Raw genomic sequence first — 25,998 nt, 5'->3', positions numbered from 1 at the left:
CTGTATTCTGAATTTCTACTCGAAAAGATGGACCATCAGCTACAGATTATGTTGGCAGTTATTCAAATGAAAAATAGGGATGAACATGTGGAAGATCTGAATAAAGGACATGGTATAAAAAGGAAAGCAAAGCCTAAACACTACAGTGATGCAGGTTCAGATTTCATATCCTGTCTTCCCTGTCTCATGAATATGCTAGCATGGTTGTCTTTCAGATTACGCACATGTATTTGTTTGTCATATACTGTCGAAACTTTGTGTAGTATGTATTAATACTAGGGAGACTGCTTGATCTCTTATTATTCACTCTTCAAAATTTCTGATTATCTTATTATTAGTATCATCCTTCTAACGTACAAATTCACAAATCTTAGTTAATTGGGAAGCAAATCTTAGTTAATTGGGAAGGGACTGTATGTTTATCCATTCTATTTCAAATATAAGGTGCTGCTATAGGCAAAGTAGACGCATAATTCTTTAAAGGGAAAACGCACAAGATAAATGAGAGACAGTCAGGTGGCATAGGTGAAAATATCTTTGTATCATTCCTCTTTTATTTCAATATATAGATAGGTTTATTTTGATTTATAGATGAACCTGCATTTAAGTTTGTCTATTTCTAGATTCTGAATGCTATCTGTGGAGTCATGTGTTGTTCATGTATTGCAATTGATGCAACATTTTATTTCTAAGTTTTATTTAATAGTTGCATATACTATAGTTAATCCCGCTGATAGTTGAATAGAAAGAGTAGACCTAGAGATAATTTAAAATAGATTCTGATTACTGGTTATACACTGTATGTATGCCCTTTGTTCAGTTGGGATCAACTTTGTGAGTTCACTTGCTCTGTTAGAGACCAACCCTGCTACAACCAGTGAAAGAAGCACATTTCATATGTCAGGAACCACACACATCGCAGGAGATGTTGTTTCTGTGTGTTCCATGTGATCTTCTGCCATCGTATTTACTTTATTTGATTTACTTCAGTAACTTGGAAGTATCTTCACAAGTGCCATGGTAACTTGAATTAAGTACCTGTGCACTCTACAAAAGCTTGCTATTTTTCTTATCTCACTCTGTTCATAACTTCATACTGAAGTTGAATATTTCCTTTACTAGGTATGGAATAGAACGTGAGTACGCTTCGATGCAGAGAGACGCGAACTCTCCTCTTAGCCAGGACATGAAGTAAGCCATAGCTACAGAACGCCAACTCCGCCCTATCTTGAAAATGCATCACCCTGCCCTATCATACTTACCTCATGCACTCAGCTCAAGGGAATTCCCTCACCATGCATGCCGCCACTCGCGAATTAGCGAATGCCCGCACAACCTAACAACACACCAGGACGAACCTTGAGTTTGTCAATTATAGTTCTCTTGCATATTATTGTGGTTAAGAAAATTAGTTGTCAATTTCATCACCGTGGTTGCATAAAATAGCCATGCAATCTTATATGCTGGTGATGCTCAACCTACAACTTTGCCGTCACACTGTCTTTTGTTTACGCTTAAATAAAAAACTGCCAGATTTCTACTTGAAGATAAGAATATAGAGTTGCTTGGTTTGAAGATATACAGAACCAAATTGTCTTCGCCCACGTCCAGCCACATTTGTCGGATCTGGGTTTTCTATGTACCTATGAATTGTTCTTCGGCAAGCATCTTTGTCTTTTTTTACATTTGCATCCAACCATAGGAATAAATCAAGGAGCAACCTTCATGTATGTGCATGTGCTGCTCAGCAATACTAACACAATATTTTTTGTTTTTAAAGAAATTGTCCTCATGTTCAAGTCTGATCTGTTTATATAGGCATGTGAGATTGCAGCGAATTTATTCATGCTGGATCTTTCTGATTGATGCTGCTCCTCAACCCATACTTGCAGATCCTCATATGGGTGGCCAAGGCGAATTAGGCGAATCGTTGCTTCTCTTGCTGGGTGATAACTAGGCCATGAGTGGACTGTTCGTCTCATTATCCAGATGTATTTACAAGCTGGCCACCTCCACAAATCAATGGATATTTTTTTATCGTGCAACAGTGCAACGTCGTGTTTGATTCCTTCGGCCTCATGCTATCGTATACAGTACTTCTTAATCTTTGAGTCAGAAGGAGAAAATTATTACGAGTGTATTGGACATTCTTGAAGTTGCATTAGATTCTTGCAAATAAGGAGATATTCTAGATTTTATTGTCAATGCTTTAATCAGAAGAGATAAAATCTTGCATGTTATTTGTATAATTCAACAGTTAATGAGCTTGAACACTGAAATAAGTAAAGGGTCCTTTCAACTGTAGAAAAAGATTTTTGCAAGAAGGACATCGGAGATATGATGAACTACTTGGAAGAGTGAAGGTATTTATCCATGCTGCGTCTTTGCAATTGAATGCTTGCGTCTTTGAGCACAAATCTTGGTACTGACGTGTCATATTTTGTCTTTGAAAGAGTTCTTTCTTGAGCAGTACAAGTACTACGGAGAAATAAAGTACGTTAAATGTTGTTACTTGCCTTGAAGTGTGTTATTGCAGTGCTACATTCTTTTTTCTACTAATTCCCGTAGAGGCAAAGATAATTCATTTTTCTTTGATTTCATCTACGATGTTTTTCCATAGAATTATTCGAAATCATGAAAGTACTTTAGTTGCTTGCAATTGGTTTCATGTGTTTTCCCTCTTGCTTTTACATTCACAAGTGCACGGTGAGTTCCCATACAAAGGAAACAAATTTTGAGTATGCGAGAAGTTTTGAATGCATATTGACTCCCCTGTTTGTTGTGTTGCGTGGTCTGTTTGGTTCGCTTTGGCATGATTTGACGAGATGCCAATTGATGTTGTATGTTGGCATGTGCTAGCCGAACATGTTGTGATTCGATGAACACAATGTGATATTTTTTATCCCCCATTGCAACGCACGGGCATGTTTGCTAGTCTATCCCTAATAATAAAGCACGGATTGACTCCGTGGGTTCACCGTCACAATATGCTTCTGTCCGTGAATTTACGCTTTCAGTTTTTTTCACCTATATTATTTTCTACATCCAAGGTGGTACTATCCACCATCGCAAACTTTGTGGCTGGCCTCCTTATCTTCGCTTCATACGTCGTGTGCTTGGTTTCCGGAAATCAATCGCTACGTATGGGCCGGCCCAGTTAATTAGGAGCCACGACTGATCGCATGACTAAGCAGCCAGCGACGTTGTTCGTTTTGTAGTACAAAATCGCTTGCCTCTTTTTCCGTCGCCCCGCACATCCCTTTTTCCAGATCCGAGGTCAAGATCGAAGTGTTCGGCATCCAAACTCTTGCCCTCACATACCTATATATTACTTCAGCCAGGGGAGAAAACCAACTATACGCCTGAGAATTCTGAGCATATGTCAGGCCTTGCCTGCGATCCGTCCTCGCCTCCATGACTCGCGTTGTCCCGGATAACTCATGTGCTCACGATGCGATCTGCCACCTCGGTACGAGCCCCAATCACAAGATCATTGGCCCCTCTCACGCCTTCCACCAGTCGCACTTCGGGGAGATGTCGTCCAATCAGGAAGGAGGGGATCGATGAGAAGGTCGCGGGAGGTGGCACGGTTGGGGGAGGAATTATGCTTCCATTGGTCCCTTCTGCAGTAGTGGAGGAGAAACAGGAAGCCATTGATTCGCCATCCAGGTCGGGTAGCTGGCTAGAGCAAGCATACCGATGCATGCATGACCTATGAACATACATGTATGCATGCGTGCGACCTCGCCGGCCTAGCCAAGGCAAACTTGCACAGCGGCACGGCCTCATCCGTCACCATGGAATTCGGTGAGCTCTCTCTTCCGCCGTTGCCACTGTCACCATCACAAGGATACACTCGAGGCGATTATTCCCCCGACAAGTACTCCTTCGACTCCCCCCCGCTCGCCTCGCCATCTAGCTGTCCGAGCTCAAGGAGGCTTCGGCGTCCTGCATCGCTGTGTGCAAGAGATCTCGGCACTCTGTGGTAAATAAGGTCGCCACCCTCGAGGCCACGTTGGGCACGAGGCAGCCTTCCTCGCCAAACTGATCGGGTATGCCTTTAGGCTCTAACATGAGTTGAACGAGCTGATGCTGCAAGCCTCAACATGTCAGTGGACGCGACCAGGATGGCCTACTTGTAGAAGGTCACGCACGTTATGGAGTAATGGAGTCCTGCGAAACAAGTGCATACACAATAGCCATGCATTGGTAAAACCTTTATGCGTGATAATTATGATCAGAGATCTATGCATGCGTCAATGTACGGACTACTATATATTTTCTTCACTTTTCGGTCAAAAAATTGCATTGCACAAGATAAATCATACATGGCGGATCATCAAAGACACCATGCTGAAGTAGCAGAGAAACCCACGTGGCCAGTTAAGATGAATTCTTATATTAACTCGATCCGCCCCATACAGGTGAGAGAGCCCAAGAGGTTTTATATATATATGTATGATCAGTGGAGCAATCTTTCCATGTTGACTGTTTTTAACGAGGATGCCCTATAGTAATTCATTGTGCTGTTTGTTGACCATGGATGCAAATTGTTAATAGGCTTATATTGATATTATGATGCATAAAAATATTAAGTGGCTTGATGCATTGTATATTACATACAACAAGGGTAGTTAGCTGCTCTTTCTTGCACAGTGATTACTCAATGGTGATTATCATTTTTTGATGTCTGGTTCTATGATTTTTTTTATCCTCAATTATGCCTTTCTCAGCGATTTAACATCTTTATCACCTATAGTTTCAAGAAGAAAAACTATACCAGAAATTGTTGACAAATTAATATTTAATGCAAACCTGCTACCCCCTCCATCCACACATATATAGGGCCTAATGCATTTTTCGAGATTGTCTTTGACTATTAAGATTAATTGTATATGAGATGTATAATGTCAAAATTATATCATTGGAAGCACCTTTCATGTACGTATTTGAGAGTATGCTTTGTCTATAACTTGCATAATCATATATTCTGGCTCTAACATGCGGTCAAAGTTACATCAAAAATGCATTAGGCCCTATATAGATGAATGGAGGGAGTATATACAATTGAGCAGTCACAAGGTGACCTTGATTTGAAGGTGAACAAATGACCTAGAGGCTCTTTTTATCCCGTTGCAACGCACGGGCTCTTTTGCTATCTTTACCTACTAATAAAGCAGATACTGCTTCTGGTCGTACGTCATTGGTATTTTTACAGAAAAGTCCTTCTGCTTTCTAGGAATTAAACCCGCAATCCCTTTTTAAGTGAATTTATATGTGAATATATCTGAGTAACGGTCCGTTTTTTCATACAACCCCTTGTCATTTGAGATATTCAACCCGCAGTGCATGCAGTTATCTTATCTCTTATCTGCTCCCTTTCCAGCGCGGCGGAGGATGAGAAGGTGAGGGGCGACGCCGCGCTCTACACTGCCTACGCGCCGTCGTCCATCCGCGCGGTCCGAACGGGCGCTCCTCTCGGGTCCTCCTCCCGACAGCACGCGAGGCATGAGGCAGCGGCTGGTCGGACGGATCGAGGCGGAGGAGCACAAGGCCGACGAAGTGGTGGCCGGAGGCGGCGAGCTCCAAGGCGAGCGGGGGTGCTGCAGGTAATGTTCCATGGTGACTCCCTTCCCAAGAGAAATAACAAAGATTAGAGAGAGAGAGAGAGAAGAAGCAAATGGAAAAGGCGAGAGAGAGGAGTAGATGCCTAGCCTGCTTGAGGCGGCTCTCATGACGCGGTTGGAGGAGGCAGCGCGGGGAGGCCGGTTGCTGGAGTGGAGAAAAAGGGTGTTCCTCTCAGTTGTCCTCCTCTCCCGACGGCAGGCAGGCAGGAGACGGCGGATCCGGCTGCTCCGGCGACGAGGCTGACAGATCGAGGCGGAGGAGCATGAGGCCGACTGAGACGGTGGGCAGGGTGCTGTAGTTGTCCATGGCGAAAACAGAGAATGAGAGAGAAGAAGGAGAAGAGAAAAGCCAAGTGAGAGGAGGAAGAGGGGCTGCAACTGGCTTGGCCTGCTTGAAGCGGCTCGAGGCACCATCTCCCGGCGCGGTTGGAGGCAGCACGGCGGAGGCGGCTGCTGGAGTGGAGAAAAGGGGAATTTGCGGATGAAAAGGGGGGGAGGGGGGCTGCGTTAGTGACACCAGGTAGACTGGGCCTTGAGATAAGACTGACTAAAAAATAGATTGGCACTACACAATCTTATCTGGGGCCACCAGAATAATGACCACCGCTCAAAAAAACAAACAGAATAATGACCAAGTATTATTTCGTCTCTGTTTTCTCACGAACTCACTAGCCGTCAAAACTAAAAGAATAATATATATACATAGGTTAGGCCAGACAACGAAAAATACAGGCTGCACGTCGAACGAATATAAATTGTCTCCAGGCACTTCTGATCCTGATTCACAAAAGTGTATAATAAACCATGCACGCTTTATGTGTCCTTGCAATAGAATGTGTAGAATGTTTAGTTGAATTCAGTGAATCTTTAGTATATCTATACCTATTAATAAAAAAAGCGTTCCTTACCATCGTAATTCCGTCTACTTTATATTCGTACGCAATTTCGTCCGTTCGTGCTAGCGTGAAGTTGTTATATCGTACCACCAAGATTTGAAGACATTAATAATTCTATATGTAGGATAGCATTAACTTTACTTAATGATAGTCATCTAAAAAGATTTAGACAGAATATCATAGTAGGCTAATATAAATTTAAACTGCAAGCCAAAATGGTTGCACAATATTTAAAAGGGGTTGGTGAGAAAAAAACACATATATTTAGATGTTTATCTTGAAGCTAATTAAATTAATTTGAGTAGCTATGCATGCTCTATTTATGATGCAAAATTTAATCAATGTCCTTTTTAAATCAACAATAGATTTCTGCAAACTTTTGAGAATCCTGCATATATCACAACAGAATAAGGGCTTCACGCTTAGCACACGACAGAATGATACATTCCTGGACGTTCGATGAAGTATACCATATTTTTATGTCGGGTGTCGGTAACTCAAAATAAGCACCACATGTACGATATTTTTATTATCAGTGCGGTAATCTAAATATAAGGTTGTTCACCTGATTAATTGACTAGAATTCACGTTGTAAGTTCCGAACTAGGGTCCCAAAGAATCATATTGTTAATTGATCCATCAATGATATACACTTAATTATCCATTTGGTTCATTTATGTCTAAAAAAATCCATTTAGTTCATTTAGCTCCACATGACCGCCGGCACTAGCCGCCTCATTCGTCAGGGATGAAGGCACCATGCACCGGGTGCAGGAGGCGGCAAGAATGTTGGCAGGTACAGGCACAAGTTTGCCACATTATCATTCATCGCCGAGACCATTATGTTTCTTATCATGGGATGGACGAGGTGAGCAACAATGCATGCATTTTCCTCTAAAAAACAATTATGTTTCTTTTTCTTTAGAAGAAAATGGTCACAATAATTTAATCTGCTATTTAGTAGGATATCTGTAATCAAATGAAGACATAGTTTTACATTATTCTATAGAGTTTTGGTATTTGAGTTAAGAATAAATAACGAGAATAGCTTCACTAGAATAGTTCTTGCTAGATTTTTTGGTAATTCAACTCATCCAGTAGCTTGATAGTTTTATCATTATTTTTATTTTATCTGTGTAACTTGATTATTAGGAGATTTATATTCACGATACTAGCGAATGGGTGGACGTTAGGCAGAAGAAGACGGAAGGTACTATTCAAAGGTGAAGAACTAATATCCTAATTTTTTAAAAGGAACTAACAAGTTAGTATCAAGATAATGGACTTTAGATTAGCTACTACTTTTTTTAGAAAATATGTCATTTTGAAATAGAGGTTGTAGACCCGTGGGAAGGTGTGTGATACTTTGTTTCTCCCGTTGCAACGCACGGGCATGTTTTCTAGTAATAATAATAATTAAAGTATGGATTGACTCCGTGGGTTCACCGTCACAATACGTTTAAAAAAGGAAAACAACTCTTGACAACTCGGATTGGAATCCTAGCGTGTAATAATATCCCTTCCTTAATCTGACCGTCTCTGTTTGTACCTATTTGAGACGAAAAGGAGATCACGGTGGGTTAGGTCATTGGCGATAGTTACCTCCGATGCATCTGACGTCGAGATCCGTGTCTCGCCTACTCAAGGTTTCGTCGATGAGGTCGATCAGCTCAACCGCCGATGCGAGCCCCCGCGGCTGGATCCTACATCGACTACAATCTGAGGCCTGCACGATCACAGTCCTGCGCGAAGGAACGACGGAGCTCCATGACCGAGCGCTGCGTCGGCGTAGAGCCACAGATTAGAGGTGGCCGCAAACCAGCAGTGCTTGGTGGATTCATTGTGTCCTGCCGATGATGCTGGTTGGACTGCACCTGGAGAAAGAGCACTCAGCTAGGATGAACATCCAGCATGACTGTATAATGACCACGAGCCCTGAAGACTGCGTACGAGTGGATCATCGCCACCTCCGAGGCCAACTCGCTCATCTTCTCTAACTATGAGTAGCTCCTCTACGAGTTCAACATAGATATTGTCAGGTAAATACATCGTATAGGTATAGTACCGCCATGGTATTGAACCTGATTCTCATCGATATGCCTAGACGCACTTTTTGTTTGCATGTACTGTCCTTACTCTGTTGCCCACGGTTTTCATCCACAGCCATGAATCATGATCAGTGCTGGTCGGATGATTACTTAGGCCATCGAGCTGCCTAACGGCGAGGCGAGGAAGCCATGTTCCGATGTCAAGCTGGTGTCGACCTCGCCGGCGCGGAGCCACGGTGGACATGTTCACCAACACCATCGACGAGGAGGCATATAACAGGCACCACCGGAGCACCTACACCCACCCCCTCCGGCCATCGAGCCGGAACTCTATTTGACAGCCCAGTGTTTCATCAGGTACATGCAAAAGACAGTCATAGGGCGCTTCCTGATCAAGTCATGATCAAGTCGTGGTGTTGATGAACGTCTCTTTGGCACTTAATTACCCAACGAAAGGTGAAGCGTTCGTGAGGCGCATGCATGCGAGGAGTCGACGACAAGTAATTTTGTTGGCGGCAGCTTCATCACATCATCATGTTTGGTTTGTTCTCTACATGTACGTATGCAAGGAGTTGAAAAAGTATTCGCCTGCGGCAGCTCATCATCTGCTAATGTTCGCTTTGGCCTCTGCATACACACGTATGTATCTCCTGTTGCACGCTAAGTTAATGTGGGAATCATGCAGGTTTGATCTACGCTCATCCTTAAAAACCCGATGTTTGATTATTACTCAGTATGCTTTAGATCTTCTTTTCAAAAAGAAATTATACTGATTTTTCTCTGAACCAAGTATATTCATACGACAGCTGGGTTAATAATTGAAAGCACGAGGGTACATATTGTTTGCTAACATCAACCCTAGATCGAAACCTCTTGTGAATTGGTCCATGCTGTAGTTTTTTTCCTGCTCTTACAATTTAGGTCGGGTCTTGTGAGGTGATAATCTTTGCCAGACAAAATCGTCCGGATGTGGCTGTGGTGGAGTGCCGTCTTCGACACGATGAGTCAGAATCCGAATGGAATCAAAAGCAAAGATAGAGAATCAGATCAAAAAAATCTCTCCTGTTTCCAACACTAACTTCTCACTCTACCCTATTATATTATATTAGTGGCAGGATGGAGGAAGGTGGAAAATTATGCAAGGAAATTAATCTTTGTTGAAAGTTCCTATTAGGCGTTCTCAATCTCGTCGAATGTGAATCTTGACCCTTTGACCCGGCCAATTCTGATTTATGGTAATTGATGTTGGCTCCGTATTGAAGCACCGATGAACCATGTAGTGGTTGTAGAAATATGAGCTATTGAGCTTCCTTCCCAGTGGGCGAGTGCCTCAAGAACAAGAAGGGTCGAATAGGGTGGACGATTGATTTCGGCTTTGGTTTTATTCGCATTGAGGGATGGAGCAACGGAGGAGAGGGCATGCCAAAGAGAGAATATTCGAGCCTCCCTTGAGAAAGTCATCTTGAAATAGAAGACATGGACATGTGTGTGTTTGGGAGGGAGAGGTTAAAGCATACTTATAAGCTATGAGTGTGTGATTCTCCCGTTGCAACGCACGGTCATGTTTGCTATTTTTTTATTTTTTATTTTTTTTAATAATAAAGCACGGATTGACTTCATGGGTTCACCGTCATAATACGCTTCCTTCCGTGAATTTACGCTTTCAGTTTTTTTTCATCTATATTATTTTCTACATCCAAGATGGTACTATTTTACCCGTGTATCTATCTATTACGTACATAGGACAGACAAGCCATGGCACGTCCAACATACGCAGGACAAACAAGCCGTATATGAGTACAACTCCAACCCGTACACGATTCCAATTCTAGATGAAGAAGAGGCAGGTAAAAAAGTAAAGTCCCTTCGCACTATTAACACATCTTTGACTGTCCCACGTCGCTCTCTCCCGCAGACGATGGCTTCGTATTGAAGAACTCTGCAAGACGACGGAAACCAATATTTTTTTCCAGGTCATCGACTTGTAGAGCCTTCACCCCCACCACAACGGACGACAGCTTGCTCCATATCTGTTGTCCCCGGCAGGGCCGCCACCCGCAGCAGGCCGCCGCCCTCACAAAATCCGTCAAGCTCGCACAGATTGCCTCCCGCTTTCGCTGTTTTTTATGAGGGGTGTCCTCCGTTGCTTTGCTACGTCGTGTTGTTTTGTTACTTTCGATCCGATCTTCCTTTCCCGATCCTCCCGATATAATCTTTCCTATTCTCGCTGCTTTAAATCATCCACGAGCTACTGCCTCCCAAATCAACCGGTGCTTCGTTTGATTTCTGTTCAGCTGGAAGTATATATACATGATCAACAGGCGCACGCATGAAAACTTGGAGGTATATGGGCGCTTTGGAAGATCGAGAGATCTGGATGCAATTTCCTAACCGACAAAGCAATCGGGCTCGAAAGTCAACTCGTGGAGCAACGAGAAAGACTCACGAAGCATGTACGTGGGCGATGCAGGCAGCGGTGGATGTCAACGAGTTTGTGCAACAGAGACAATTGCAGATTGATTCGATCCGGGAGGCGATGGCTAGGGCACGCACGAGGCAGAGTTGGCGTTGCAGCAGGCAGCGGCGAGACGCGACAATAGTGGACGGTCAAGGACTCAGGGTCCAGCCGCTGGCGAAGGCAGCAGAGCAGCAGCTTGGTGGCCGAAGGCGACTTCCTTGCGGACGACAGATCAATTGAGAATTACCGCGCTAGCTAGCAAGCTAAGCAGCTCGATCGACTTCCTTGCGGACATCGGATCGATTGAGGCCTGCATGATAAGTGATGAGGCAGCTGGATTGGTCTCAAACTTTCAACTGATTGATTGAAGCACAAGGTGGGTTAGCTACCTAAGCGGCTGGATGGGCTTCCTCGCGGATGGTTCGACGGAGGCACTGCATGATGACCCAAGGCACCGATGCATGTCGGCTGGCTCCATTCTACAAGGCAGTCGCCACCACATCTGTCGTCTGTGGATCCGAGCAACCGCTTGTCTCCTGCGGCGGCACGTGAGGACGATGGAGCTGCCTCATCCGGTGGGGACCTGCTGATGTTCACATTTAGGATGCCGCATCATTGTTAAAGCACTAAAACGACAGGTTTCGAGCGGGCGCCTGAACTGTCTTCTATGCTGATCATGTGATTTTACCTATCCTTCCTATTAAGAATTGCACGCAAGTTACTGATCATAGTATAGATTTTTGGAAGCACTGTATTTCCTGCCTGCACATTATTTGAACAAAATTACATTGCATATATTCAGAGAAAGTGCATGCATGCTACAATTGTTCGAGTAGAATAATTTCCAAACTTCAAATTATTATCATATTATAATAATTTTGATTCCTTTGGTATCATTTATAAAGTGGTTATATTTTCACCTCTGATCTGTGCTATTTTTTCTGGTGTTTACTGCATCCCATGCACTAAGAACAGAGCTTCAAAAATCTCATGTCAGTGTTTTTTCTCACAGGGAAGAGGACGATCTGCATATATCATTTTATACAATTTTTATGAGCATGATTCCAGCTTAATTTCTTTCATTCGCCATAGTCAATCCTGCTTCATTCACTAGATCATTACGTGCCAGGCTTTTATCTTGTTGGTGATAAATGAAGAGAGAGTTGCATGTGCTCATATTGTTGCAACCATGAATTATACTACGCTTATTGTATAATACCGATAGACGATAGAGTTTCATGCGCTCATATTATTGCACACAAGGCTTGATGGAAGAAATAGAAGGACTTGATTTACGGGGCTTGTAAATTGGTTAAATTAACTTAAAAATGCCTAACATATGTAAAGAGTACTATATCTTCCAGTCGCAGTTGAGAGTATCGATCAAAGTGCCATATCCACATGGAAGGTTCCTATGCATATCTTGTAGAACATTTTTTTGCTGAAAACAACAGGTGAGTGTCAATCTGTCGCAGCTTCTAAGTTTTACATCCCTGAAATTTTTGTATGGTTAAAGGATACATTTTTACAGTATTTTGCACTTGTGCATGCGAAAACTTGGATCACTTATGATGTTTGTTGTGCTATACTTCTGACAGAATATGGTAATGTAGCACATGTTAAACTATCTACCACTACAAGTTTATCCAGTCGAGGTTGGATAGCAGAGGATCTGTATATTTATGTTGACGATAGTTGTTGATGATTTTTAGGGTGTCATATAAACTTGCTATATCCCGTTGCAACGCACGGGCATTTGTGCTAGTATTATATATATATAATAATAAAACATGGATTGAGTTTGTCGGGTTCACCGTCGTGACATTTTTACATAAAGGTGTCTGTGGTTTTTAGTAATCAATCCGCAGTCCATTTGTACAAACGTTTCGTTTTTGCATAAACATCCATGTAGTTTGGCATATTCAACCCGTGGTCCTTAAAAAACGCATCACAGGCAATCCCCTTCATCCCTCCCCACCCGCGTAGCGGGTGCACCCCCGTCGCCGGCGGCGGCGCTGCCGCCTTCCTCGGCCGAATTCCACGCCAGGATTCAAACACGTTCATCTTTGTTAATGGGCTGACCAACACGTTCTTATCTCCTCCTCTATCCCACTAGAAAGAATAAGCCGACCTCCACGGATCCTCCAACGAAGCGCTCGGCACCGTCGAGGTCCATGTCCTGCTGCTGTGCCATTCAGCGCCGGCGGGAGTTCGTGATGGTGTGGCACCACCAGACGGCGGCAAAGAGTTTGCCTGACGTGCGGCGGCGGTGGGCCCCGGCCTGCCAGCAACCATTGATGTAGATCTCGCCCCCTCTTTCTTCATCACCTTCAGGGAAACACGATTTACTACATCTACCAATGTACAGACACATCGATCCATGTTCCTGGATAGTGTGCTCTGCCCTCTGCTCCCCGCAACCTCTCGCCGCACATCCCGCCACCGCCACTCGCTGCCGCAAGCCTCGGCGGGGGCCGCGTCTCCCCCACTCCCCCCGCGCATCTTGACGAATCTGCCGGCGGCGGCCGCAGTTTACTTGCGTCCTGGAGCTACTTGAGTACGACGACGACTAATGCCATGTCGGGGCGGGCCCTTGACCTTGAGTGGCTTTCTCTCCTCCACTACCCTCCTGCTCATCGACGCTACCTGCTTTCCGTCGCCTCTCTGCTGTGACCTGATGGTGTACATGCCAGATCCGTGCTTGCCGGTGGTTGGTTGCTCCGACAAGCCAGAAGACCATGCCAGGAACATCCGTCCAACTGTGAGGTGGAGCGCACATCCAGTGTGGTCAGGGGCACACATACAGGGTGAAAGAGTTGGGATAAGATGCCTCCCCTTGCTCCAAAGTTTGTTCAGTTAGAGCAGTTCTGTATTAGAGTCATTGCTATCTGTCCATCAGTTAAGTTTCTGCCACTCACCTCTATATCCACCATGTTGATTTGCTGCAGATAGATGTGATGGTAAGGGTCGTCGTTTGACGTGCTGGCCGAGTCGAGGCGAACACATGCAGCGAGTTCACAGCAACTCAATTTCTTCAAAAACTGTATATTGCTTTCATCTTGCTTTTTTTTCTTTCACAAATACAGGTCCAGTTCTTCTATTTGTTTTTAGCTAATGTTCTTTTGGTTTTATTGACGCATCAGGATGTGATAAAAATAATTAGCAGTTATACAAACTAATGTGATGTTTAGCATAGGGGTAACTTTATGCAATTACACTTAGTAGGTAGTATTTCCTGTACAGACTATACATGATGATGAATTACCTGTCACGCTGAAAAAAAGCATGTCCGAGATAAGGTCTTCATATGGTGCATACTCGGGACAAAAAATGCTTATGCTTTAAAGGTTTTTGAGCAGAGGGACGCCCGCGAGATCTCTTGTTGTTGTTCGGACATGGCCGCCAGAGAGAGTTGTTGCCTTGGTTGCGACCATGGTCATGTCATCAGAGACAAGCGAGGCCGGGCTTATTTTGTCGGATCTGTGAGACAATCAATTCCTGAACATGTTAGCAGTTTGTGACATATGCTTGGATCCTCGTGTCCATCAAGGGCATTCCCTATTGTTGGTTGGTCATCTTCGTTGAATCTGGAATTATTTTTTTTGCAGTGTATATGTAGATATAACGATCAATATGAGAGGGTGCTCAGCTACATATTGATCCTTGTCAATTCAGTACAAATTTACTGAATTTACAAATAGTGGTTGTTGAGAGAACTTTAGCTAACAATTATATGTACCGGTGATGTATATATATAAGCAAACACTAAATCGTTGTTCTGCACAAAATTCTTGAGAAATTCCTGGCAATACAAGTTTTAAATGAAAAGATGCATGGTCTACCATGTTCAGCCTCCGCTTTATTGGATAGTTGGTTGCTTTTGGTAATTTATGCCACTTATTCTCAGTCCTTCGTGTGACTTCTGTTTTCCTTGGGCTTTTGCTTCTTATTTACGGATCGCTATGGTGTCAAGTGTACTTGCCTACAAGTTTGGTTCCACTTGGTATAAACACTGTGCTTTGTTTTCATCATATCTGTACTCTGGCTCCCTTCTGAATTATGAGGTCATCCCATGGCTGTCCACTAATCTGGTGATCCATCTTTCTACCCTTCTGAACATACATTGCAATTTTAGCACCAATTGTCCAATCTTGCCCTGATTGTGTACAGACTGTCAAATATTTCAACAATGAGCAATTTGAAGTTTGGAAGTATGATAAATATTTAAGTATGGATTCATTTTTGTAGAACTGATATTGTGTCGAGTGGAAATGCACAGCTATATGTTCCTATTTGACCAACTGGTATTGAATATGTTGTCAACCATCTTTAGAAAAAACTACAAACGCTAAACATTAGTGTGTGACACATATGAAAAATTGTGATGTCTGTTTTTTTTGAAATATTTTTTACTTTAGAAAAAGTTTTAAACAGGCCATCGCATTATGTTTCATAGTTTTGGGGAATCTCAACTGGCAATTAACACTTCCATGCACCATAGGTTGGTTGTTTATATATTTGATGTATTAACTACTTTTCTACAATGTCCTTATAATACGAGGATGCTTGCACTGAAAACCTCAGCATTACTGGTTTTTTGCCAAGTGTTATATTTACCTCAGCATTATCTAAAATAATGGTTTTGAGTTCATATGTTGTAATGAGCGTTGTTGTGAATATCAGTGAATTGGAAATTCTTTATGTCAACAATTTTATTTTATTTATTCTGCCATTTTGTTTGTAGCAGAAAATATGCAATGCCCAACAATCTGTCCCCTCTGCGAGCAAGAAGCGGAGTCGATCTCCCATATCCTAACTGAATTGTTCTTTGCAGTAACTTGCATTGATTTTACGCCTCTAATTTTTAGAAGATCATCATGGAAGCACCTTATTTTTTGCTCCTACTAAGTAATATTTGGATGAAAGGGGATCCAGTTCGTATTGCTTTACCTGCTGCAGCCGCCAGATGAAGGACACTAGGGTGGCTTCTTCATGTCTTCAGGCGAGCTCGCTTTCATTTTTTCTTTATTCGGAGCTCGAATGACAAATTTTTGCTGCAACCTTTCTATTAGGCTGGACAAGTTTTTGCACAATTTTTCTGAATCTTCACCTCGGACCTCTGTCCTTTAATATTAGCTTAAATGGCAAATTAGTTGCGACCTTTCTCTGTAAGCTGGGCACCCAGTGTTTATCAGTACATAAGAAATGGTGCATGATGGCACACGGAGTAGGTTTTGCGATTTTCATCGCCCGTTGCAACACACGGGCATTTGTACTAGTCTCTTCCTAATAATAACGCATATATTGAGTTTGTCGGATTCACCATCGTGCCGCTTTTACAAAAGGTCCGTGTGTTTTTTCTTTATTGAATCCGCAAACCCTATTTTAATTGATCTGGAAAACGTTTCATAAGTGGAACACTTTTCGTTTCTCTATTTTCCGTACGTGACTTCCCCAGCAGGAAGCCTGGAGTTAGGCGGAAAATGCGAACACAGCGGCCGCGCACCAGGCAGGCCGGTATCAAGGCCGTGAAAACGCCATGTGGATTCCCGCTCGCCGCGTATCCCTTGCATATTTCATTTATTTTTGGCCTGTATTAGAGGAGCCAGGTCCCACGCACATCCAAAAGTCTATAGGCCTCTGTCTCGCAGCTGACATGTACGAACAGAACTTTGGCGAGCTGTGCATGTTCGACCGGGGACGGCGGACACATGTACGAAGTGCATTTTCCCTGTGGAGCAACGTTGCTGATTCACAGTTTTCTTCAATTGGGACGACGTGGCATTCTGACAACCAGCTAACACGCAAATTGGTTTTCTTTAGGTACAGTTCGCTGTACTGAACCAAATAAGTTGTTTTGTTTCACTAATTGTCAGGTCTTGCCCATGATTTTAACAAGTGTCTGGGTTAGTAAGATGTGCCCCGTGCGTGCAGTACATTTACCATGATGCATTTCATGTGATGATGGTTATCTAACACAATTTAAACACTTGGCTGGAACATTTCAAGTCGACGACGCGTTCAGGTTTTAGGTGTGACGGCCGCTAATAACCATAGATATATCATTAGCCAGTTCAGTTATTATGCATGAGGCCCGCTGATGTGCATCAACTTTGCACCGCGCATCCTGGTTCTCTTTTCAGAGTCATGTCTCTTATTGGAATTTGCTACGCCGTCACCTCACCCACAGTTGTCTCCATCTACCTCTGCCCTCGGCATTCATCTCTCCAGCCCCCGCTGTTCTTTCCCTGCTTTTCTTCTGAAGGAGCCAGCCGGAGCACTGACTCCCTCATCCCCGGGCGTCCAGGCGACGTCGAGGTTGATTCTTGGCCGGCGGTGTGCGGCGTGCAGCGGAAGAGTTCTCCCGAAAGGTACCCACCCTCGTCCCCTTCTTCTGTTTTTCACGTTGTGCTGCCGTATCCTTCTCTGTTCGTGGTGTTTTGCTCATCCCTAGCTCGCTTTTGTTCGCATAGGCAGAAGTTTTTTTGCTTTTTTGCTGTGAGGCAGTTAGAGAAGTGAGGATGACAGATTTATTTAGCGGGATACAAGCTGCTATGGTGATTAATCGTGTAGAAAACAGTGACCAATCCCTGAAAGATTGGGTTAGCGACGAGGATGGTTCAGGTGGTTTCACTGGATTACCAGGGACACCATGTTTTACTTCCAGGCTTTCATTGCTCAAAGTTGGTTCGGTTGTTGCCAAGTTCAGTGATTTCAAGCGGCAGCTATTTATGGAGACTGGTTTTGGGGGGTTTCTAGAGGTGAAGGCATGGCAGAAGATTAATCTGAAGTATAGCGCTATTTTAATGGACCGAGTGCATGTAGAATCCTGCACAATCAACCTTGAGGAACAGGGCGTGCTTGAACTGTCCGAACAGAAGCTTAATTATGTTTTTGGCATCCCCTCTGGTGAATTCGATATAAACGGCGAAGGCGTCGAGCCATCAGAAGCCTGCACCGAGTACACTCGAATGGCAGCATCATTCAGCGACAAAGGCACACATAGCCTAAAAGCAGCTGAAAATGTTTTGCTTGGAGCTATATCAGAAGTGTCCTCCCAAATACAGCAGGACTGTTTCAAGATTGCATTTGTTATTTTTATAATCGGTCATGTGCTGGCTCCCACCTTCAAACATGATTATATATCCATAGACTTCTGGGCTGCATGGACCTCCTTCATCATATTCATGAAAACTTCATAACACTGAACATTGCTGTCACCAAGCACCACACAATCAAGAGCTTTCATGTACATAGTGTGATGCCTGAATGTATCACTAGCAGGAGGCCCTTTGTCTTTCTGGTACCTGGCCAAGTGTTCCGGGAGAATGTCACGAGCCTGTCTTGTCCAGCGCTTCATTATGTGCTTCTCAGGTATTTTTGCCAAACGGAAGTGAACCATCACCTGCATAATATTATACTGGACATCAATCAACTAGTCTCATATGGACAAACGGAGCGACAACATGATTTTTTTAGTCATCACAAAGGATACAAACTTGCAAAGTATGGCAGCACACTAGGCCAGATGTTCAAACATGCCACACTCGCAGCTGAAAAAACTTTCATCCTCACTGACTTCAATTTTGAACTCGACTTTACTCCATTTCTCTCTGTTTGCTGCTTCAACATGTGTCGACTTATAAATCCTCCTAGAAACAATCGCATCCAGTACATGTGCCCCACATTTGTACAACTCTTCACCAAACTTCTCAAACATGGCCCTCGTGTAAACTTTGCTAGCATGCCTCTCTAACGGAAGGTTAAATCTAAGAGATACACCACTCCGCAACGGAATAGACACACACACACACACATCACAATTGTTAGGATGACAACCATTTTCAAGTATGAAGGCTTACAGAGAAAGTAGGACATTTTAAACACTCGTTTTCAATGAACACAAATGTAGGGGGAACGATGAAGATTTTTACCAGTGATGTTCTTTTCTCCTAGAAGCTTTCTTCAGATTGTCGGTCAAATTGAAGCTTCTCAAACTGCTTGAGGAACAGATGCATTGGACATCCTGGAGGCACGTAGCCCTTTAGCAGGTGATTTGCGCTCTCACTCCTTTGTGTGCTCGTCATTTTAGCAAAGAAGACACCCATGAAATATGGTTTAGCTCATTTATGCCGGACTTCGTATATCTGCGTCAGAAACAGATGTTTCTTGAGTGAGTACTTGTCCAACATCTGCTGCCACCCTTGCTCAAATTCCTCTTCCGCGTTCATGTGATGTACAAGCTTGTGAAACTCCATTTTGAATTCACTGTTCTTGCTCCAAAGCACACCCATTGACTCTTTCGCTTTTTTCAGGACATGCCACTTGCACCAACGATGTACTGTGTTTGGCATTTCTGCCTCGATTGCAATTTCCATAGAGCGCGCTTGGTCTGTAAGTATGGTTTGCGGATGCTTCCCACCAACCATACGTATGAACTCCTGGAACACCCACTTGAAAGATTCTTCTTTCTCATCTCTCATCATGACCCTCCAAAGACTATACTCAGGAAGCGATTGTTGACACCAACGAAAAGACCAAACGACATGTCATATAGGTTGGTCCTGTATGTTGTGTCAAATGTAATTGCATCACCGAAATACCTATACTGATCACACCCCCTACTCGTAACCCACATGAGTGTTTTTATCCTGCTGTCTTCATCTACTTGCACGGTGTAATTGAAGTCTGGATCATTTGCTTTCATATCAGCCAGAATTTCCATTGTTTTCATAGCGTCAGAGTCTGACCGGTCCTTGTTCAGCTTCCTACACAGTGTCTTTGATGAACGCTTGGTAAATGGCACATTTTGAACTGAGCCAAAAAAACTCCCCACAATGCTGAAAACCTTCCCAAGACCAACATTATTATCACGGAGTTGTTTCACCAGATCCTTTGTGTATCTATCGATGTGCCTGTGTGACTTCCAATGCATTTTTTCTCCACATGTCACAGACAGCGGGTGGTTATGGCCAGATTTGAACTCTGGTATGTACCAACCGTTGTCATTTGAACGGAGCAATCTAATCATGGCTTGACACCCGCACCTTGATGATCGACTGTTTTCCCTCATTGGTTTGCCCTGCAGACACGGTAGCAAGTACAGAATAAATGTTAGCTACAGATTACCCAAGGTTATCTAGCGCATTACTGCAACCAAATAACAGATCATATTATAGAAGAAAAAAAATAAAAAATGCAATATTGATTATCGACATATTAGTGCACATACCGCACAAGCACACATTATTTCTTGCATACATCTCTTCCGATTAACATTCAGTCTGCTTTTCGCAAGCCTCACCCCGAAATCATATTCCCATGAATAGAGGTTGTAGAACTCATAGGCTTCATCCAACGAGTCAAAAGATGTGTCAATTGTTGGATTGACAATTGGCCCAGATTTTGTCTCTGCATAAGCGCGAACTGACAATTCAAGTGCTGTTTTCCTATCAGGGTTCATCTCCCTCTCCTCAGGTGCCTTCCCAATCCTAACCCTGCAGACAGTGTTTTTGTGGAAAAAAACATGGATGAAAATGCTCAATTACCCTCGAAACAAAATATATCAACATAAAGAACGTCATGCACAATCACTACATCCATCCATATAACAAACCTAGAAACTTAACTCAAAGAAATCATATAAATCCAAACTACATAATACAGATCACAGTATTCTAAGAATCTCATTCACCTGCAAAATCATAGAAACACAACATACATATGCCATGGATACATTTTTATCCCACACGAACAGCGAAAAAAAATCCAAAACAGACCACACGGCTCACGCAGCGACCCAACTCCTATAAACTGAAACTCTTTTAGCTATAATGCTATCATCACTGCGTCAAATAACGAATCCATCTCACTAAAAATGGCATAAATAAATCAATAATTGACTAATGCATGTACTGTTGGGGAACGTGGCATAAATTCAAAATTTTCCTACGTGTCACCAAGATCTATCTATGGAGTCATCTAGCAACGAGGAAGGAGTGGATCTACATACCCTTGTAGATCGCGCGCGGAAGCGTTCAAGAGAACGGGGTTGATGGAGTCGTACTCGTCGTGATCCAAATCACCGATGATCCTAGCGCCGAACGGACGGCACCTCCGCGTTCAACACACGTACGGAGCAGCGACATCTCCTCCTTCTTGATCCAGCAAGGGGGGAGGAGAGGTTGATGGAGATCCAACAACACGACGGCGTGGTGGTGGAAGTAGCGGGATTCCAACAGGGCTTCGCCAAGCGCTGCAGGAGGAGGGAGATGTGTCATGGGAGGGAGAGGGAGGCGCCAGGGCTTAGGTCTGGTTGCCCTCCCTTTCCCCCACTATATATAGGGCCAAGGGAGAGGGGGAGGGCGCAGCCTTGCCCCTTCCTCCAAGGAAGGGTGCGGCCAAGGGGGGGAGGAGTCCATCCTCCCCAAGGCACCTCGGAGGTGCCTTCCCCCTTTAGGACTCTCCTCCCTCTTGTCCCTTTGGCGCATGGGCCTCTAGGGGCTGGTGCCCTTGGCCCATGTAGGCCAAGGCGCACCCCCTACAGTCCATGTGGCCCCCCGGGGCAGGTGGCCCCACCCGGTGGACCCCCGGGACCCTTCCGGTGGTCCCGATATAATACCGGTGACCCCGAAACTTGTCCCGATGGCCGAAATAGCACTTCCTATATATAATTCTTTACCTCCGAACCATTCCGGAACTCCTCGTGACGTCCGGGATCTCATCCGGGACTCCGAACAACTTTCAGGTTACCGCATACTAATATCTGTATAACCCTAGCATCACCGAACCTTAAGTGTGTAGACCCTACGGGTTCGGGAGACACGTAGACATGACCGAGACGACTCTCCGGCCAATAACCAACAGCGGGATCTGGATACCCATGTTGGCTCCCACATGCTCCTCGATGATCTCATCGGATGAACCAGATGTTGAGGACTTAATCAATCCCGTATACAATTCCCTTTGTCTAGCGGTACGATACTTGCCCGAGATTCGATCGTCGGTATCCGATACCTTGTTCAATCTCGTTACCGGCAAGTCTCTTTACTCGTTCCGTAACACATCATCCCGCGATCAACTCCTTTATCACATTGTGCACATTATGATGATGTCCTACCGAGTGGGCCCAGAGATACCTCTCCGTTTACACGGAGTGACAAATCCCAGTCTCGATTCGTGCCAACCCAACAGACACTTTCGGAGATACCTGTAGTGTACCTTTATAGCCACCCAGTTACGTTGTGATGTTTGGCACAACCAAAGCACTCCTACGGTATCCGAGAGTTGCACAATCTCATGGTCTAAGGAAATGATACTTGACATTAGAAAAGCTTTAGCATACGAACTACACGATCTTTGAGCTAAGCTTAGGATTGGGTCTTCTCCATCACATCATTCTCCTAATGATGTGATCCCATTATCAACGACATCCAATGTCCATGGTCAGGAAACCGTAACCATCTATTGATCAACGAGCTAGTCAACTAGAGGCTTACTATGGACATGGTGTTGTCTATGTATCCACACATGTATCTGAGTTTCCTATCAATACAATTCTAGCATGGATAATAAACGATTATCATGAATAAGGAAATATAATAATAATCAATTTATTATTGCCTCTAGGGCATATTTCCAACAGTCTCCCACTTGCACTAGAGTCAATAATCTAGTTCACATCGTCATGTGATTAACACTCACAGGTCACATCGCCATGTGACCAACATCCAAAGAGTTTACTAGTGTCACTAAACTAGTTCACATCATCATGTGATTAAGACTCAATGAGTTCTGGGTTTGATCATGTTTTGCTTGTGAGAGAGGTTTTAGTCAACGGGTCTGAATCTTTCAGATCCGTATGTACTTCACAAATTTCTATGTCATCTTGTAGATGCAACTACTACGCTACATTTGGAGCCATTTCAAATAACTGTTCTACTATACGAATCCAGTTTACTACTCAGAATAATCTGGATTAGTGTCAAAGTTTGCATCGGCGTAACCCTTTACGACGAACTCTTTTACCACCTCCATAATCGAGAAAATTCCTTAGTCCACTAGTTACTAAGGATAACTTTGACCGATGTTCTGTGATCCATTCTTGGATCACTCTTGTACCCCTTGACTAACTCATGGCAAGGCACACTTCAGGTGCGGTACACAGCATAGCATACTGTAGAGAGCCTATGATAAAAAGCATAGGGGACGACCTTCGTCCTTCCTCTTTCTTCTGCCGTGGTCGAGTTTTAAGTCTTAACTTCATACCTTACAACTCAGGCAAGAACTCCTTCTTTGACTGGTCCATCTTGAACACCTTCAACATCATGTCAAGGCATGTGCTCATTTGAAAGTACCATTAAGCGTTTTGATCTATCCTTATAGATCTTGATGCTCAATGTTCAAGTAGCTTAATCCAGGCTTTCCATTGAAAAACACTTTCCAAATAACCCTATATACTTTCCAGAAATTCTACGTCATTTCTGATCAACAATATGTCAACAACATATACTCATCAGAAATTCTATAGTGCTCCCACTCACTTCTTTGGAAATACAAGTTTCTCATAAACTTTGTATACACCCAAAACTTTGATCATCTTATCAAAGCATACATTCCAACTCCGAGATGCTTACTCCAGTCCCTAGAAGGATTGTTGGAGCTTTGCATACTTATTAGCATCTTTCAGGATTGACAAAACCTTCCGGTTGTATCATATACAACCTTTCCTCAAGAAAATCATCGAGGAAACAATGTTTTGACATCCTACCTGCAAGATTTCATAAATAATGCAGTAATTGCTAATATAATTCCAATAGACTCTTAGCATCACTACGAGTGAGAAAGTCTCATCGTAGTCAACTCCTTGAGCTTGTCGGAAAACATCTTAACGACAAGTCGTGCTTTCTTAATGGTGACATTTACCATCATTGTCCGTCTTCCCTTTAAAATCCATCTGTACTCAACAGCCTTACGACCATCGAGCCGTTCTGCCAAAGTCTACACTTTGTTTTCATACATGGATCCTCTCTCGGATTTTATGGCCTCGAGCCATTTATCAGAACCCAGGCCCACCATCCCTTCTTCATAGCTCGTAGGTTCATCGTTGTCTAGCAACATGACTTCCAAGACAGGATTACGTACCACTCTGAAGTAGTACGCATCCTTGTCATCCTACGAGGTTTGGGAGTGACTTGATCCGAAGTCTCATGATCAATATCATAAGCTTCCACTTCAATTGGTGTAGGTGCCACAGGAACAAGTCTTTGTGCCCTGTTATACACTAGTTGAAGTGACGGTTCAATAACCTCATCAAGTCTCCACCATCCTCCCACTCAATTCTTTCGAGAGAAACATTTCCTCGAGAAAGGACCCGATTCTAGAAACAATCCCTTATTGCTTTCGGATCTGAGACAGGAGGTATACCCAACTGTTTTGCGTGTCCTATGAAGATGCATTTATCCGCTTTGGGTTCGAGCTTATCAGCCTGAAACTTTTCACATAATCATCGCAGCCCCAAACTTTTAAGAAATGACAGCTTAGGTTTCTCTAAACCACAATTCATACGATGTCATCTCATCGGAATTACGTGGTGCCCTATTTAAAGTGAATGTGGTTGTCTCTAATGCCTAACCCATAAACTATTGTGGTAATTCGATAAGAGACATCATGGTATGCATCTTATCCAATAGGGTGCAGTTATGATGTTCGGACACACCATCACACTATGGTGTTCCAGGCTGTATTAGTTGTGAAACAATTTCCACAATGTCTTAATTCTGTGCCAAACTCGTAATTCAGATATTCATCTCTATGATCATATCATAGATACTTCATCCTCTTGTCACGACGATCTTTCAACTTCACCTTGAAATTACTTGAACCTTTCAATAATTCAGACTCGTGATTCATCAAGTAAATATACTCAACATCTACTCAAATCATCTGTGAAGTAAGAACATAACGATATCCACTACACGCCTCAGCACTCATTGGACTGCACACATCAAAATGTATTACTTCCAACAAGTTGCTTTCCAGTTCCATTTTACTGAAACCGAGGCTTTCAGTCATCTTGCCCATGTGGTATGATTTGCATGTCTCAAGTGATTCAAAATCAAGTGAGTACAAAACGGTCCATTTGCATGGAGTTTCTTCATGCATATATACCAATAGACATGGTCCGTATGTCTCAAACTTTTCAAAACGAGTGAGCCCGAAGATCCATCAACATGGAGCTTCTTCATGCGTTTTATACCGATATGACTTACGTGACAGTGCCACAAGTAGGTGGTACTATCATTACTATCTTTTGGCGTGAACATGTGTATCACTACGATCGAGATTCAATGAACCATTCATTTTAGGTGCAAGACCACTGAATGTTTTATTCAAATAAACAGAGTAACCATTATTCTTCTTAAATGAATAACCGTATTGCGATAGACATAATCCAATCATGTCTATGCTCAACGTAAACACCAATCTCGATGGTAGAGGGAGCGTACGATATTTGATCAACCTTGGAAATACTTCCAACACATATCGTCATCTCACCTTTAGCTAGTCTCCATTTATTCCGCAGCTTTTATTTCGAGTTACTAACACTTAGCAACCGAACCGGTATCTAATACCCTCGTGCTACTAGGAGTACTAGTAAAATACACATCAACACAATGTATATCCAATATACTTCTATCGACCTTGCCAGCCTTCTAATCTACCAAGTATCTAGGGTAATTCTGCTCCAGCGGCTGTTCCCCTTATTACAGAAGCACTTTAGTCTCGGGTTTGGGTTCAACCTTGGGTTTCTTCACTAGAGCAGCAGCTAAATTGCCGTTTCATGAAGTATCCCTTCTTGCCCTTGCCCTTCTTGAAACTAGTGGTTTCACCAACCATCAACAATTGATGCTCCTTCTTGATTTCTACTTTGGTGTCAAACATCGCGAATATCTCAAGGATCATCATAT

The 25,998-nt window shown here is 43.3% G+C and overlaps 1 protein-coding gene across 1 annotated transcript; it reads right to left on the bottom strand.

The window, feature by feature from the left end:
• Nucleotides 1-5,018: 5,018 nt before the first annotated feature.
• Nucleotides 5,019-6,138, bottom strand: LOC119285947. The gene is made up of 2 exons (XM_037565274.1): nucleotides 5,711-6,138; nucleotides 5,019-5,630 (listed from the first exon to the last, which is right to left on the bottom strand). Exons 1-2 carry the CDS (start codon nucleotides 6,039-6,041, stop codon nucleotides 5,368-5,370), a joined length of 594 nt encoding a protein of 197 aa, XP_037421171.1. The 5' UTR covers nucleotides 6,042-6,138; the 3' UTR covers nucleotides 5,019-5,367.
• Nucleotides 6,139-25,998: the final 19,860 nt, after the last annotated feature.

Source organism: Triticum dicoccoides, chromosome 4A (assembly GCF_002162155.2).
Source record: "Triticum dicoccoides isolate Atlit2015 ecotype Zavitan chromosome 4A, WEW_v2.0, whole genome shotgun sequence".
In the NCBI taxonomy this organism is placed as follows: Eukaryota; Viridiplantae; Streptophyta; class Magnoliopsida; order Poales; family Poaceae; genus Triticum; species Triticum dicoccoides.
The sequence above is the reverse complement of the archived record's forward strand: the minus strand, read 5'-3'. Positions and strand labels throughout refer to the sequence as shown.